The sequence below is a fragment of the Aulonocara sp. 'chitande type north' Nkhata Bay genome, linkage group LG7, assembly GCF_057382095.1.
Source record: "Aulonocara sp. 'chitande type north' Nkhata Bay isolate Kocher_YH1m ecotype deep benthic linkage group LG7, A_spYH_male_GT1.1, whole genome shotgun sequence".
NCBI lineage: Eukaryota > Metazoa > Chordata > Actinopteri > Cichliformes > Cichlidae > Aulonocara > Aulonocara sp. 'chitande type north' Nkhata Bay.
Window position 1 is genome coordinate 12,876,157 of NC_141350.1, and position 13,821 is coordinate 12,889,977.

The 13,821-nt window shown below is 41.1% G+C and overlaps 1 protein-coding gene across 3 annotated transcripts in view; it reads right to left on the reverse strand.

The window, feature by feature from the left end:
• Positions 1-13,821, reverse strand: part of tln2b (talin 2b) — a 95,993-nt gene that overhangs the window by 42,124 nt on the left and 40,048 nt on the right. For all 3 annotated transcript variants that reach the window (XM_086298675.1, XM_086298674.1, XM_086298673.1), the window contains exons 2-9: positions 10,719-10,895; positions 10,534-10,631; positions 10,216-10,345; positions 9,408-9,563; positions 8,822-8,964; positions 1,186-1,313; positions 826-889; positions 563-667 (exon numbers count right to left, since the gene is read on the reverse strand). In XM_086298675.1, coding sequence (XP_086154801.1) covers positions 563-667; positions 826-889; positions 1,186-1,313; positions 8,822-8,964; positions 9,408-9,563; positions 10,216-10,345; positions 10,534-10,631; positions 10,719-10,854 — 960 coding nt within the window. In that variant the 5' untranslated portion in view covers positions 10,855-10,895. The remainder of the gene's footprint in view (positions 1-562; positions 668-825; positions 890-1,185; positions 1,314-8,821; positions 8,965-9,407; positions 9,564-10,215; positions 10,346-10,533; positions 10,632-10,718; positions 10,896-13,821) is intronic.

Sequence of the window (13,821 nt, forward strand, 5' to 3'; positions counted from 1 at the left end):
GCAACTTTATCCCATTCACATGCTGCACTTCCATTCCACTTTTGTGTTTGCCAAAGCAGAACAGAGCAGAATTGCTATTGTCACAAGTATTTCACAGCGCTGAACTCCAAGCGCACACGCTTCCACTCCGATTCTGACTCTGATTTGTTGTGATAATGGGGCTTTTTGGTGTTTTCAGCAAGCTCTCATTCCTGTGTGACAACACTCTGCATATTGGGGCAGCTTTCTGGTCGTAGCTGCCACTCTTTAGAACAAAAGCATTGCATGCCTGTATCATTAAATTAACATTTGTTTTAGGTTTTAGTTTCATATCGCTGGACTGCATTTTTTACTAGCACATTTAGTAACAACAGGGAAAGAAACAAATACACCAGTTTAGCCAGATTATTTAAAGCTTTACTTAAATAAGTTAAATCTAAAAGGTATAACAATCCCTCATCAACTGTAACTTATGAAAGACCCAATTACAATTAACCTTATTTTGTGAGAAGGTGAGGATATTTTTATTTTAATTGTATAAAAATGTATTTTTTTGGGGGGAAAAAAGCCTGCTAACGCTTACCTTCACGAGAAAGAAGGACACTCCATATGTCTGGAGGGACCTAGCAAGCTTCACATACTTTACTTTTCCTTCTATCTCAGACATCTCTCCACAGTTTTTATGTTCCTGGAAAACAACAGTTACATTTCCAACTTAAACCTATCAGTACATATGTAAATATGCTTGAAATGTCATGTACTGGCTGTTATGTAAGTATTTTACACCTCAACAGAGAACACACTACACTTTTTGCATGCTGCATTTGAGAAGTGTAATGTACATACTTGGAATATTTTCTTCTCGGCCCCTCTCTGCTTGATATACTCTTTAGGTAGGAACTCCTTCAGGCTACGGAGACAAATGACATTTTAACTGGTTTCAGCTACAGGCATTTCCTTTTTCTAACATACCTCTAATTATGAGGTCATTTTTGCCTTACTGCCTACATATCAGGAAACAGTTGTAACAGCTGACATCACCCCTGAGCTTTCCATGGGAGGAAATCCCTGAAGTAACAACCATTACTGATGGAAGGGAATAGCTACCATACAGCTGAAATAAGCCTGTGTATAAAAGTACAGCATGTGCTAAACAAGTATTCTGAATCTTCGTATCAAGGCATCTTCTTCATAATAAAAACTTACTCCAGGAATCCAGGCTTGTGCTTGTGCTCCACGTGGGGTCCGAACTGGATCTGAGCCTGGATCCCCGCAAACTCACATGCTTTATCAAAGGAGACAGGGTGGGATCCATTCAATATATCATCTCTAGCCTGGAGGAGACATGAAAAGAGGTATGGGTGGATAAGTGTAAGGAAGTAACACACATCCAGGACACAAACAGAGCTCTCCAATGAACAATTCATTGTGCGCTTTGCGTGCACTGTAGCATCAAGAATGAAGTCTTCTAAGTGACTAAGTGCATTTCTAGAGAATATACATCATATCTCAGACTAAGGCACACAGGGGAGCCAAATAAAATTTGTTTGTGACAATGAAAGCAATTCTGGCGGCTTTCAAATGTAACAGTTTCGAGTATTTGTCATCACACTCAGTTATGTGTTATTAAAAAGGAAAGGATATCGCAAAAATGCACCAGTTTTTCACAGTACCCGTCTGCATCACAGAATGGTCCTCAGTATGGTGTTAAGCAATCTAATGAAGGATTTTTTTTTAACCCTTATGTCTGTTTGGTGCTACTGAGATGTCATTTATGATTCAATACATTTTCAGGCTCTTTATAATATGTATACCTTTTAGGGTGACACAGAAGCAGAAGCCTTTCTGTATAATGCTTGTACCTGTGTGCTCCAGGGGGCAGTCAGCTTTGCCCCCTGCTCTCTCTCTTTCGAGTTCACTGTAGCAAATTTAATCGCCGCAAAGCTGAGAGGCCTTGCTGGTGATAGAGGCTCCATCCATGCTCTTAGCATTAGCATATCAGTACACAGCGTGGACTTGATACATTCTTACGTCCCATTACATCAATGAAACACTAAGCAGCAGCTCACTGCTGTAATGAGAACAACAATCTCCTCTACTCACAATCAAGTCTTTTCCCAAGTGCAATTCACTGTGGAGTACATAAGCTCTTGCTGGACACAGAAGACACTCTAAAATTAGCCCTCACACATGCCATTCACTCCGCTACACACTGTTCACTGTACACCGAGTTTTCCTTCGACCAGTTGGTTCACAAGTATTTAGAAAAAATATTTAGGTGGCAATTGCACCAGACGATCATGGAGAGGTATTACAATGTGTAAAACATAGTTCATCCATCCATCCATCCATGTGTGTGTGTGTACTGGTATTTATTAAGTAAATAACAAATTCATGTTTTTATACCTAATTTTGAGTGGGTATGTACACTGGAGTTGTCTGATAAGTCAGAAATTAATCAAGCGTAACATTAAACAACTAAAAGAAGTAATTAATTAGAAAATAATAAGATGCTTTACAGTTTTTTCTGCTATTTTGTAAAACGGTAAATTTGAAAATTCATTCATAACAACCATAATTATATTTTAGCATTAAAAATATACATTTCATTAGACGTTGCGCATTCTGGTTGATTAACCGTTAAAGAAACATAAAAAATAATCTTGCTAATTATTTTTTGCTGTTAATTTAGAACAGCTGTGGCATGCACATGGTATTTCATTTATGTTTTTATTTAATTTTTCTTTAAACAAAATCTGATTTAGAAAAACTTAATGGGGTTTCATATCAGTGGATACTAAACCCTTACTTAAATGAAAGTGAAGGTTGACTGCAAATCCAAAGTATGCTCTTCACTGTTCCTCAACGCAATGAGATAAGGGAGTCAATATTCAGCAGAGTAAATGTAACAGCTGTCACTCAGCCAGAAACCAAAGTGGGTTCATCCTCAATTGCTGTTTTGGCTCAGAAATGATGGCTCGACTCTCAAATAATCATCAATCAGAATATTACTGTTGGATAATATAACTTGTATAGTGAGGTAAATATCTGGTGTCACTGTATTCAATGTAAATACAGCATGCTGTTTAGCCTGTAGTCGTTTCATTGTGTACGTGCATTACTGGAAATTGACAGGCACACAGCTGCATGTGAGCTAGTGATGGCAAATTATGAATGAAGCTGATTTTTATGCATTTCATTACTAGTTTTATACTTTCTGTAAGAGCTGACCATTGATAAAGAATTAATTGACAGTGGCTGATTTCAGATTAATGGTCACATTAGGCACAGAACCAGTCGGATAAATATTATACCATATTTGTAAAAAGGCAACAGAGTGAAGACAGACCCCGAATTTCTCGAAGCAGATATGGTAAGTGATACAAGAACTGGTTTTAGTGAAGCACAAGACATCAGAAGCTGTGACACATACAGCCTGAGGCAACAACGCTGAGGTCAACTGTTCCACTCTGGCCAAGCAGAGCAGACAGCACACATAGCCCCAAAAATAAATGATGGCAAAGGTATATAGTCAAATAGCAGTGCTTGACTGAAATATTAAAACCAGTTAAAAATAATGGATTCCTTTTTCCTCTTCTCTTTCTATATGTATTGTGCGGTAAAGGTTGAATTGACCCCTAAAATATCAGCATTATAACTGTGTTACATCCTGTAGAATATCAAGTCCTGAAGACAAATTCTTAACCTGACCCTGTGCTGAAATATGCCAACTTTTGACACATGTAATACATCTGATTAAGTGATCAAGGGTTAAATGTAAAAGCAAAACTCAGTGGGTGATACTATTGCTATGGAGATTTATGCTGGTTTTAGGATAAATACAAAGGGAGCGGTCAAGTGGTAAAGAAGATTACTCTTTTACTGGCAGAGCTTTCATTAATGTTTGTGTGAGAGTGCGTGTGCGCGCGCGTGTGTGTGTGGGCATAATAGGGTGTTTGAGTTTGAAATCATGTAAGCTTAAAATCATGAATACATATATGAGATCACTGCAAATATGCAGGAGGGTCCTGTCAAATAGTGACCAGCAATGATGTCATGAACTACATGAACAGTTACACAATAATAGTACAGAGTTTCTAAGAATTGCTGGAATTATGAATGACAGAGGGCGAAGAGGAACATTTGTAGGCTAAAAAAAATTCAAAAAGGAACACTGAGAAAGAGCAAGAGCAGCCTGTGGTATGATCCACTCTTCTGGCTGTGTTCGGTCTTTTTAACACAATGACAAATTAGAGCTCCTGCCTTGTGCCGAGCCAAGTGCGTGCGCGCGTCTGTGTGTGTGTGTGTGTGTGTGTGTGTGTGTGTGTGTGTGTGTGTGTGTGTGTGTGTGTGTGTGTGTGTGTGTGTGTGTGTGAGAGAGAGAGAGAGAGAGAACGCGGGAAAGATAGATGGGGGAGGGCAAGGGCAGGGGGCGGAGTTGTTATTGTGAAAGGAAATATGAGCCTGTGTTGAGAGGAGAGCATGATACACACAGTGTTGTAATGTGTGCCAGGGTAACAGGGTGGGGATGTATGCGACTGTCAGAATGTGTAAGCGATGGAAAGGGAGTGGAGACAGAGAAACTGCAAAATAAGGAAATGGAGGGTACAAAAAAATAGAGGCAACAACAGGAACAGACAGATAGAAGGGAGGAGAGCATCTGTAGCAGACAGAGAGGGTGGATGGCAGGATGTCAATTCTGAACATATTCAAGAACTTCCAAGGAAGGAGGAACTGAAAAGACGGGAGAGTCAAATATAAATAACTATATATGTATAGATACATTTCAGCTGCGATATACATCTCTGCTGCTTTCAGAGATTATGCATTTTTGTGAGGGGGAGCATCCAATGCATTAACACTACTCTCGAGCTCTCCCTCAATCTCAGAGGGTACATCTGTACAGTATGTGTGTTTGTCTGGGCACTCCACACCCTGCTGTTCATCTCCAGATGTCAGTGGGGGGATTTCCTCCCTACTGGCTAGTGATGTGTTTCTGGAGTACATGTCTGTATATAGAAAAACATGTTTATTTGTTATTTGTTTACAATTAAAAGGTGATTTAAAGCTGCAATAATCAATATTTCATAGAAATAGTGGATTTTTAATAAAAGCCTTGTTTGTAGTGACAAACCCTGACAGGCTCTGTAGTTCCATTCAGCTTAATGGAGCATTTTAGCTTCTTTTAATTCCCTGTTTTGTTTTATACTGTGTGCGAATACTCTGCTTTTGATTTACGCTCGCTGCTCTCATCAGTGAAAGCATTTAGCATCAGCGTACATGCATGCTGATACCAGAGCCATTCCCCGAGCTGCTTCACGTCCTATTAATTCCATTGTACGGAAATTGGCGGCATTTTGTCCAGAGGCTTGCAGCGCAGTCCCTCAGTAAACAGGAGTGAAGGGAGTTAAATAAATAATAATTTCTTTGTGCAAAAAGGGCTACAGTTTATTTCATATTTAGCAAATGTACACCTAATCTTTAGAATTAAAATAAACCAAACAATGCTAATCTCATTTTGTTTGTTTTGGTCTGACAGGAAAACCGAAATTTGCACATAAAACCTTATCATTCTTGTAACGGATGAACGGTTGCTTAAGGAATTAACACATGACTTCTGTCGACAACACATGATGTGTAATGTACTTGCATTTAGGCGAAAGTGCTAGCCACTGCACTCCAGTGGTATGCAAATGTTAGGTGTATAATTATGTAGCATGTACAACATGCTGTTGCTTGTCTAATGTGTGAAACCTAAATGGCTCATCCCATAAAGTGGTTTGTAGTGTCCCTGATAGAAAAAGAAAGGTATTTTATTAGTTTAAAATACTGTAAAAAATCTCAAACTTGAGCTATACTGCCTTAATCACATCTCTCCAGTTTTTTAATCCCAGGAATGTTACATTTCATAGGGGGCACTACAGTGCTGCAGTGGTTAGCACTGTGTTCTCAAGAAGGTCTTGGGTTTGAATATACAGTGGCTTGCAAAAGTATTCGGCCCCCTTGAACTTTTCCACATTTTGTCACATTACAGCCACAAACATGAATCAATTTTATTGGAATTCCACGTGAAAGACCAACACAAAGTGGTGTACACGTGAGAAGTGGGAAAAAAAAAAATCAGACATGATTCCAAACATTTTTTACAAATAAATAACTGCAAAGTGGGGTGTGCGTAATTATTCAGCCCCCTTTGGTCTGAGTGCAGTCAGTTGCCCATAGACATTGCCTGATGAGTGCTAATGACTAAATAGAGTGCACTTGTGTGTAATCTAATGTCAGTACAAATACAGCTGCCCTGTGACGGCCTCAGAGGTTGTCTAAGAGAATATTGGGAGCAACAACACCATGAAGTCCAAAGAACACATCAGACAGGTCAGGGATAAAGTTATTGAGAAATTTAAAGCAGGCTTAGGCTACAAAAAGATTTCCCAAGCCTTGAACATCCCACGGAGCACTGTTCAAGCGATCATTCAGAAATGGAGGGAGTATGGCACAACTGTAAACCTACCAAGACAAGGCCGTCCACCTGGACGAGCTGCAGAGATCTACAGCTCAAGTGGGGGAATCTGTCCATAGGACAACTATTAGTCGTGCACTGCACAAAGTTGGCCTTTATGGAAGAGTGGCAAGAAGAAAGCCATTGTTAACAGAAAACCATAAGAAGTCTCGTTTGCAGTTTGCCACAAGCCATGTGGGGGACACAGCAAACATGTGGAAGAAGGTGCTCTGGTCAGATGAGACCAAAATGGAACTTTTTGGCCAAAATGCAAAACGCTATGTGTGGCGGAAAACTAACACTGCACATCACTCTGAGCACACCATCCCCACTGTCAAATATAGTGGTGGCGGCATCATGCTCTGGGGGTGCTTCTCTTCAACAGGGACAGGGAAGCTGGTCAGAGTTGATGGGAAGATGGATGGAGCCAAATACAGGGCAATCTTGGAAGAAAACCTCTTGGAGTCTGCAAAAAACTTGAGACTGGGGCGGAGGTTCACCTTCCAGCAGGACAACGACCCTAAACATAAAGCCAGGGCAACAATGAAATGGTTTAAGTCAAAACATATCCATGAGTTAGAATGGCCCAGTCAAAGTCCAGATCTAAATCCAATCGAGAATCTGTGGCAAGATCTGAAAACGCTGTCCATCTAATCTGACTGAGCTGGAGCTGTTTTGCAAAGAAGCAAGGATTTCAGTCTCTACATGTGCAAAGCTGGTAGAGACATACCCTAAAAGACTGGCAGCTGTAATTGCATCAAAAGGTGGTTCTACAAAGTATTGACTCAGGGGGCTGAATAATTACGCACACCCCACTTTTCAGTTTTTTATTTGTAAAAAATATTTGGAATCATGTATGATTTTCATTGTCTGTGAAGGTTCTCAGTCATCCAGGTCATCGTAGTCAAAGGAGCTTGCAAAGAAAAGTGTCTGGACTTCTTTAAGTTGCTTGAAGACGTTTCACCTCTCATCCGAGAAGCTTCTTCAGTTCTAAGGTCAAATGGTGGGGAGTCCCAGATTTAAACCTAGTGGGAGTATCCCCCCAAAGAGGGACAAAAGGACCCCCTGATGATCCTCTAATAGCCTGAGCCAAGGTGGGAAACTGGGCGTGGGTCCCAATCAGCCAGAGTTTCGGGTGAGCTCATTGTGAAACCTGGGCCCACCTTATCATGTGAATTCCTGAGGTCAGATGGCCCAGGATGTGAGTGGGCGTTAAGGCGTCTGGGAAGGGAACTCAAAACTGGATTATAGATGGCAGAGAGTTGGTGTCGTAAACCCCCGCCTCTGTTCAAAGATGGTCGCTCACAGTGGACATAGATGGCTCTTTCACTCCTCTTTCAAACCATCTGTCCTCTCTGTCCAAAATGTGAACATTGGCATCCTCGAAAGAGTGTCCTTTATCCTTAAGATGCAGATGGACAGCTGAGTCTTGTCCTGTGGAGGTGGCTCTTCTGTGTTGTGCCATGCGCTTGTGAAGTGGCTGTTTGGTCTCTCCAATGTAGAGGTCTGGGCATTCCTCGCTGCACTGTACAGCATACACCACATTTTTGAGTTCCCTCCCCAGACGCCTTAACGCCCACTCACATCCTGGGCCATTCATTCCACTTCTCACGTGTACACCACTATGTGTTGGTCTTTCACGTGGAATTCCAATAAAATTGATTCATGTCTGTGACTGTAATGTGACAAAATGTGGAAAAGTTCAAGGGGGCCGAATACTTTTGCCAGCCACTGTACTGGGAGGGTTGGGAGTCTGCTTGTTCTCCTGGTTTCGTTAACTGGCAATTCTAAATTGGCTGTAGGTGTGAATATGAGTGGTTATCTATCTGTGTTAGCTTTGTGACAGAGTAGCGACCTGTCCAACATGCACCTTGGCTTTTGCCCTACGACAGCTGGGATAGGCTCCAGCCTGCCTTAAATGAATTGGATAAGTGGAAGAAAGTGAATGGATGGATAGAGCTCTATCAGACCGTATTCATTATGCATTGTGAGCAATGCCAAGCAAACAGAAAGTTCTGAATAACTCTGTCCTACTACTATTTATAACTTTTTCTGCCGCAGACATTAGCCAAACAAAAATATTACTTTCATCATCCGGTGATCAAACTTTCCGTGTTGTTGTGCTGTTGTATTGTAAGAGCGAAGAAACAAGTCAAACCTGTCGGGACCACATCTAAGCTAACCACATTTCAGTCTGTCGGGGCCTGGTCAGAAGTTACAGGCACAAAGACGACACAGTTATTGGGTCCTGTGTCTGAAATATTTCATATGCTTGGTTCGGGTCTCTCTCTTATTGTTCTCTCTTTTGCTATCTTATTATAAAGATGTGTGTAACAGGTTTACCTGAACATAGAGCAGGTTTAGCTGAACAGGATCCCGTGAATCCACATTCTGGTCTGAATAGAAGAACTTGCGCCTGAGCAGTAGAGTCTCGCTTTCCTCCACCCCCTGTTCTCTGAATGTCCTGCTGTGGTCCAGCCAGTTCACTACCCAATCAATACACATGCTCCATTACTAAATACATCAAAATGAACAGGCATTCAGTTTTACAAAGATGTTACTAGAGGAGGATGGTAATAGTGAAATTAACCAGGGATTTTGAGAACTGCAGACCCGTCAGCTTTGACAAAAAATCTACCAAATTTAATACTGGGAAGTGAAAATCCTGACGGGCCGTGAAGAGTCTCATTTGCATTATTTTCTGCTGAGACGAAAGCTAGTTGAAGGTTGATTTATACATTTGCAAAAACATTTTTGGTGTCCTCTGGGGGAAAAAGATAACACAAAATTAATTAACTTTCATATGTCAATGCAATAAATTTGATTCGAGTGATAAAGTACACGTCCATATGATGGTGTTGAGTCAGATGGCTGCCGTAAAGCCATCAAGATTCCAGTAGCATTTTGGCTTTTTCAAGCTTGCACTCACAGTCGTCATCTGTGTGAAGTTTTGCTTTGAGCTTTTCCATCTTCCTTTCATCTCTCAGCAGCAGGGTCCTGTCTTTCTTCAGTGTCCCCATCCCATCCTCCTTCTTATCCTCTGGCACCTCTTGAATGAGGGAGTATTCCTCATAGTTGGTGATTCCTGAAAAGTTAGCCAGGGAGTTTTTTTTAGGAGGTGGAAATGCTTCAAGTAAGTGGTTCAATAATCACGACAGAGAAAAGCATCACTGCAATACTGTTGCAACTCTCTTTTTATCCATTTCTCTTTGCTTTGAAACAGAAGTTCAGGAAAGCTGGTATAGAGCCAGCAAAGTAAAATTGAAGCTGAAGAGGAGAAGAAGCCAAGCAGAAAGCCCTACTCTAAATAAACATTTTCCAATAAAGCTATCTGCCAGACACACATCCCTCTCTTCCTCACCCAATTAGGCATGGGAGCAGCTCATTGTAATTGAAATATACAGCTTAGGGAACACCTCTATGACAAAGAGTGACAGCATTTTCTGGGCATTAGGAAGAATACTTAAGTCGCTGATTAGAAACAAGCTTGTTTTATCCCGATGAATCATGTCCACATTGGTCTAAGCAAAACACGATTAGGACTTTATCAAGCATAGACAAATATGCTTTTCAAATACAAACTAAACAGCACATGATAACATAGTCTCCTAATGTAGCTGAAGATGAAGTCAGTGGTATGCCTTTGACTAAAAATAAAACAGAAGATGAATAATTTAAGCTTTGGGTGGTGGCATGACATGATTAATCTTCACCGAACTCATAGCACAGATACAAACCTATTCTACTGCATATGGTGACGAGCAGCTCGCCAACTGTTTTTGAGTCATCCACCATGATAGTTTTAATGGCACCATCCAGCATCTTGATCTTCTGTGGCCTTTGTTTCTTCTTATACTCCAAGACATCCTGAGAAAACAGCAAAGGAAACGCGATGACATCCACAGCCCTACTAATCATCCTCAGCCGTAAACTGCCGCTTCCAGCAAGCTGGGAGGAATAAGTGTCTCGGCTTCCACTAGAAAATATAGATCACTTTAAGAACCCATAACTGACACTGACAGTTCTCCACCCAGGACTATATGACTAAATCTTACTCCGTTTCGCAGCATGTAGTAATCCAGGGTTCTTCCAGACTCGAGCCAGATTCCTTTCCTGGGATCATCGTCAGACAGGAAGAGGCCATAATCCGAGGCTGAAACAGAAAAAGCAACAGAGAATACAAATGTAGAAGCCCATAAAGTTCCATTATGTAACTCGGCTTCACCAATCATCCTCCAACCTTGTCCTGTCTGGGCTTCAGGGACTCTCTCTCTGATGATTCTGCAGGCATCATACACAGGGGTGGACGGTTCAAACTGCATCGTCTTCACCACATTGCACTGGCGCACGCAAATCTTCAACGATAAGGCCACCATCTTGGTGGGTAGTATAACGGCCTTGCGACCGACCTATACTCCTGGAAGACACAGAAGGAGAGATTGTGAAGTCATATCAATGCTCCAATGTGTTTGCGTCTATGTCAACAGGTCATTATTAAAACGCGCTCTCCAACAACACTCAGGTCAAAACTGTGAAAAGGAAATCTCAGGGGCCGAATATAACACCTAAAGGCGCAGAACAAATCCTCACAATTACCTCCTGCGGGGGCATTTTTACCTGGAATTGAATGTGCATTGTGCTCTGCCTTAGCAGCTCATCATTTCTGAGTTGTTCTGATATTAAAGTGTTACCCCAAGAAGAGCTTCTGCCTGATTGCAGTATATGTAAAATTAGCTGAACTAAGGCAAGAAACATAACCTTTCAGGAGAAGAGCGCGGGGAAAAGAAGTGCAAATCTCTCTAATTGGCAAGAATAACGGAGACAAGTCAAAACACCCCCCACCCCTGCATCATTATTCTCACTTCTCCCTGTTCGCACTCTCCTCCGGAAGAAGACTTCAGTGTGAGACAAATCAGTGGGTGTCTTATCATTTACTGCTATTAGGGTGAGTCAATTCTGGTATTCTTAGGCGTGTGCAAAAAAAGGAAAGAGACTGAGTTCCTCCAGCTTTCCTTGACCTTCAATTTTACATAGAGATGAATGAAAAAATAAAACGACCTATAGCCTGGGTAGTTTATCGGCAATGGCCTGATAAATCCATTTAAACCTGGAGACATTCATACTGCTGATCTAAATATTATATATCCAGATATTTAGCTGAAAATCAAAAAGAGACACATTTATGCTCTGAATTAACACTTGACTATCTGATGTTTTTTTTGATTATATGTTCTAAAATGTACTGTGACACCAAAAGAATTTTTAGTATTTTATTCCATGGTTGAATATAAAGGCAAAAGTTCAAGTCTTCACACTGACAGGATTCAGACTTCAGCCACACTCGGAAACAATGAGTTTTTTTGTGCTGAGCCACAGTCCCCCTTTGAGTCGAAGCAGAGAAAGTCTGCGAAGTAAATTTTCTATAATGATGGCATGAATGAGACCGTCTGTGATGGAGCCTCTGTCATAGACGTGAGTTCCTCTCCAATAGCTCCTTTCCTTCTACGAGTTTTTCTTCAAACAAAGTGGAAAAGATGAGCACAAAGAAGAAGGGGTAATGGCGCCGCATGAGCTCTCCTCTATGCAGGCTGGTAGAGAAGTCCCACTGAGTTTTTGTCATCCAGCACTTCCACAGATACACTCTTCCAGACAAGCAGCAAGAGACCCCCAGACTGACGATACAGCAGGCTCCGTGGCATCTCCCACCACACGCTAAATATAAGGAGGGAGCAGAAAATGTTTGCATTTTTGTGAACGTTTCTCAAAACAGAGGCCGTCTCATCCAAAAAGCAACAGTTACCTGTGATGACAAATACTTTGTGGAGACTGGGTCTGCAGAAACAGTCGCTTTAGTAAGTTGTCAGTAGCATCGGTGACATCAGAGAGTAAGTAGTGCCGAAACCACATGATGAAATCCAGAAGGATAATGATAATCCCTGAGCTTACAGTAGTGTGAGAGAAAATTTTTCACTTAGATCCTCATGCAAACACTCGAAAGCATTCAACACTTCTTCAGTTCTGCTTTCGAGAAAAGATGAGACAAAACTCACAGTCATGGTGAAAAGAAAGCACACCCTCTGTCAGTGAAAACTCATCCTGGATTTTACGAGGCCTTAAAATTAGGTCAGTGCAGCCTGAGACGAACAACGCCTGACATATCACACTGTCATCGTTTGTTTAACTAACATTAAGGCAAAATGGAAATGCATTGTGTAAAAAAATAAGTGCACCTCATGATTCAGTAACTTGTAGAATCACCTTTAGCAGCAGTAACTTGAACTAATTATTTTTTAAATTACTTAATAAGTCTTGCACATCATTGTGGAGGAATTTTGGCTCATTCTTCTTTGCAACATTGTTTCAGTTCATGGAGGTCTGCAGCCATTCATTTATGCAGAGCTCTTCTAAAATCTCGCCACAGAATTTCAATCAGGCTGAGGTCTGGAATTTGACTTTTCCCACGAATAATTTTTCTGATTGTAGAATAATTCACTTCAAATTGTTTTGAGATGGTCTTATAACCCTTCTCAGACTGATGGGCAGCAATTGATTCTATAAGATCACCGCTGATGTTTTTCCTCCTTGTCATTGTGTTAATCCACTCCTGAATGCTGCAGTAAGCAAAATGCCAAAACATCTGCTCTTACAGTTGTGGCGACGCTGATAATTACTTAATGATGTGGATCTGATTAACAGCACCTGGCTGCTACTTAACCCTTTAAATTCCTATTTATTCTCAGCAGTAAGGATGTGCATGGACTGCTCCTGAATTTTGGTTTAGATTGTATAATAATGACACAGTGTAATATGTCATGGGTCATCTGAAGTTGTATTTATCTAATTCCAAGACCCACTAAGGACCAGACCATACTTATATGTGTCCTGGTACATAAAACCTTAGAATTTAAGGAGGATATACTTTCCTTTTTTATCAAGACTGTGTGTGCCTCTCTGTTCAACCTCATATTCTTGTATTTTATCACGCTCACTAAAACAGCACGGTAGACAAACATTTCTGTAATTCCATCTCCCTTGACCATCACTAGTCCATCAGCAGAGTCCTGCATTAGATTAGGTTTGTTTGCTCCTGCAAATATTAAGACATGAAAATGGCCAAAGAGCAGCTTGCTGGGGAGTCTGAACGTGTACAATTCAATAGAGATGATGGAAGTCAGGAGCCATCTGGAGAGGATACAGCTCTAATGACTGACTGTAACACCAGCAGCAGAGCAGAACCTGAGAGCTACAACTGCTTGGATTATTGCACAAGTCTGTCACAGAACAACTGAGGAGGTGGCTAGACAGAAAACAATATTGGGCCTAATCAGACCTGATTTTATAAA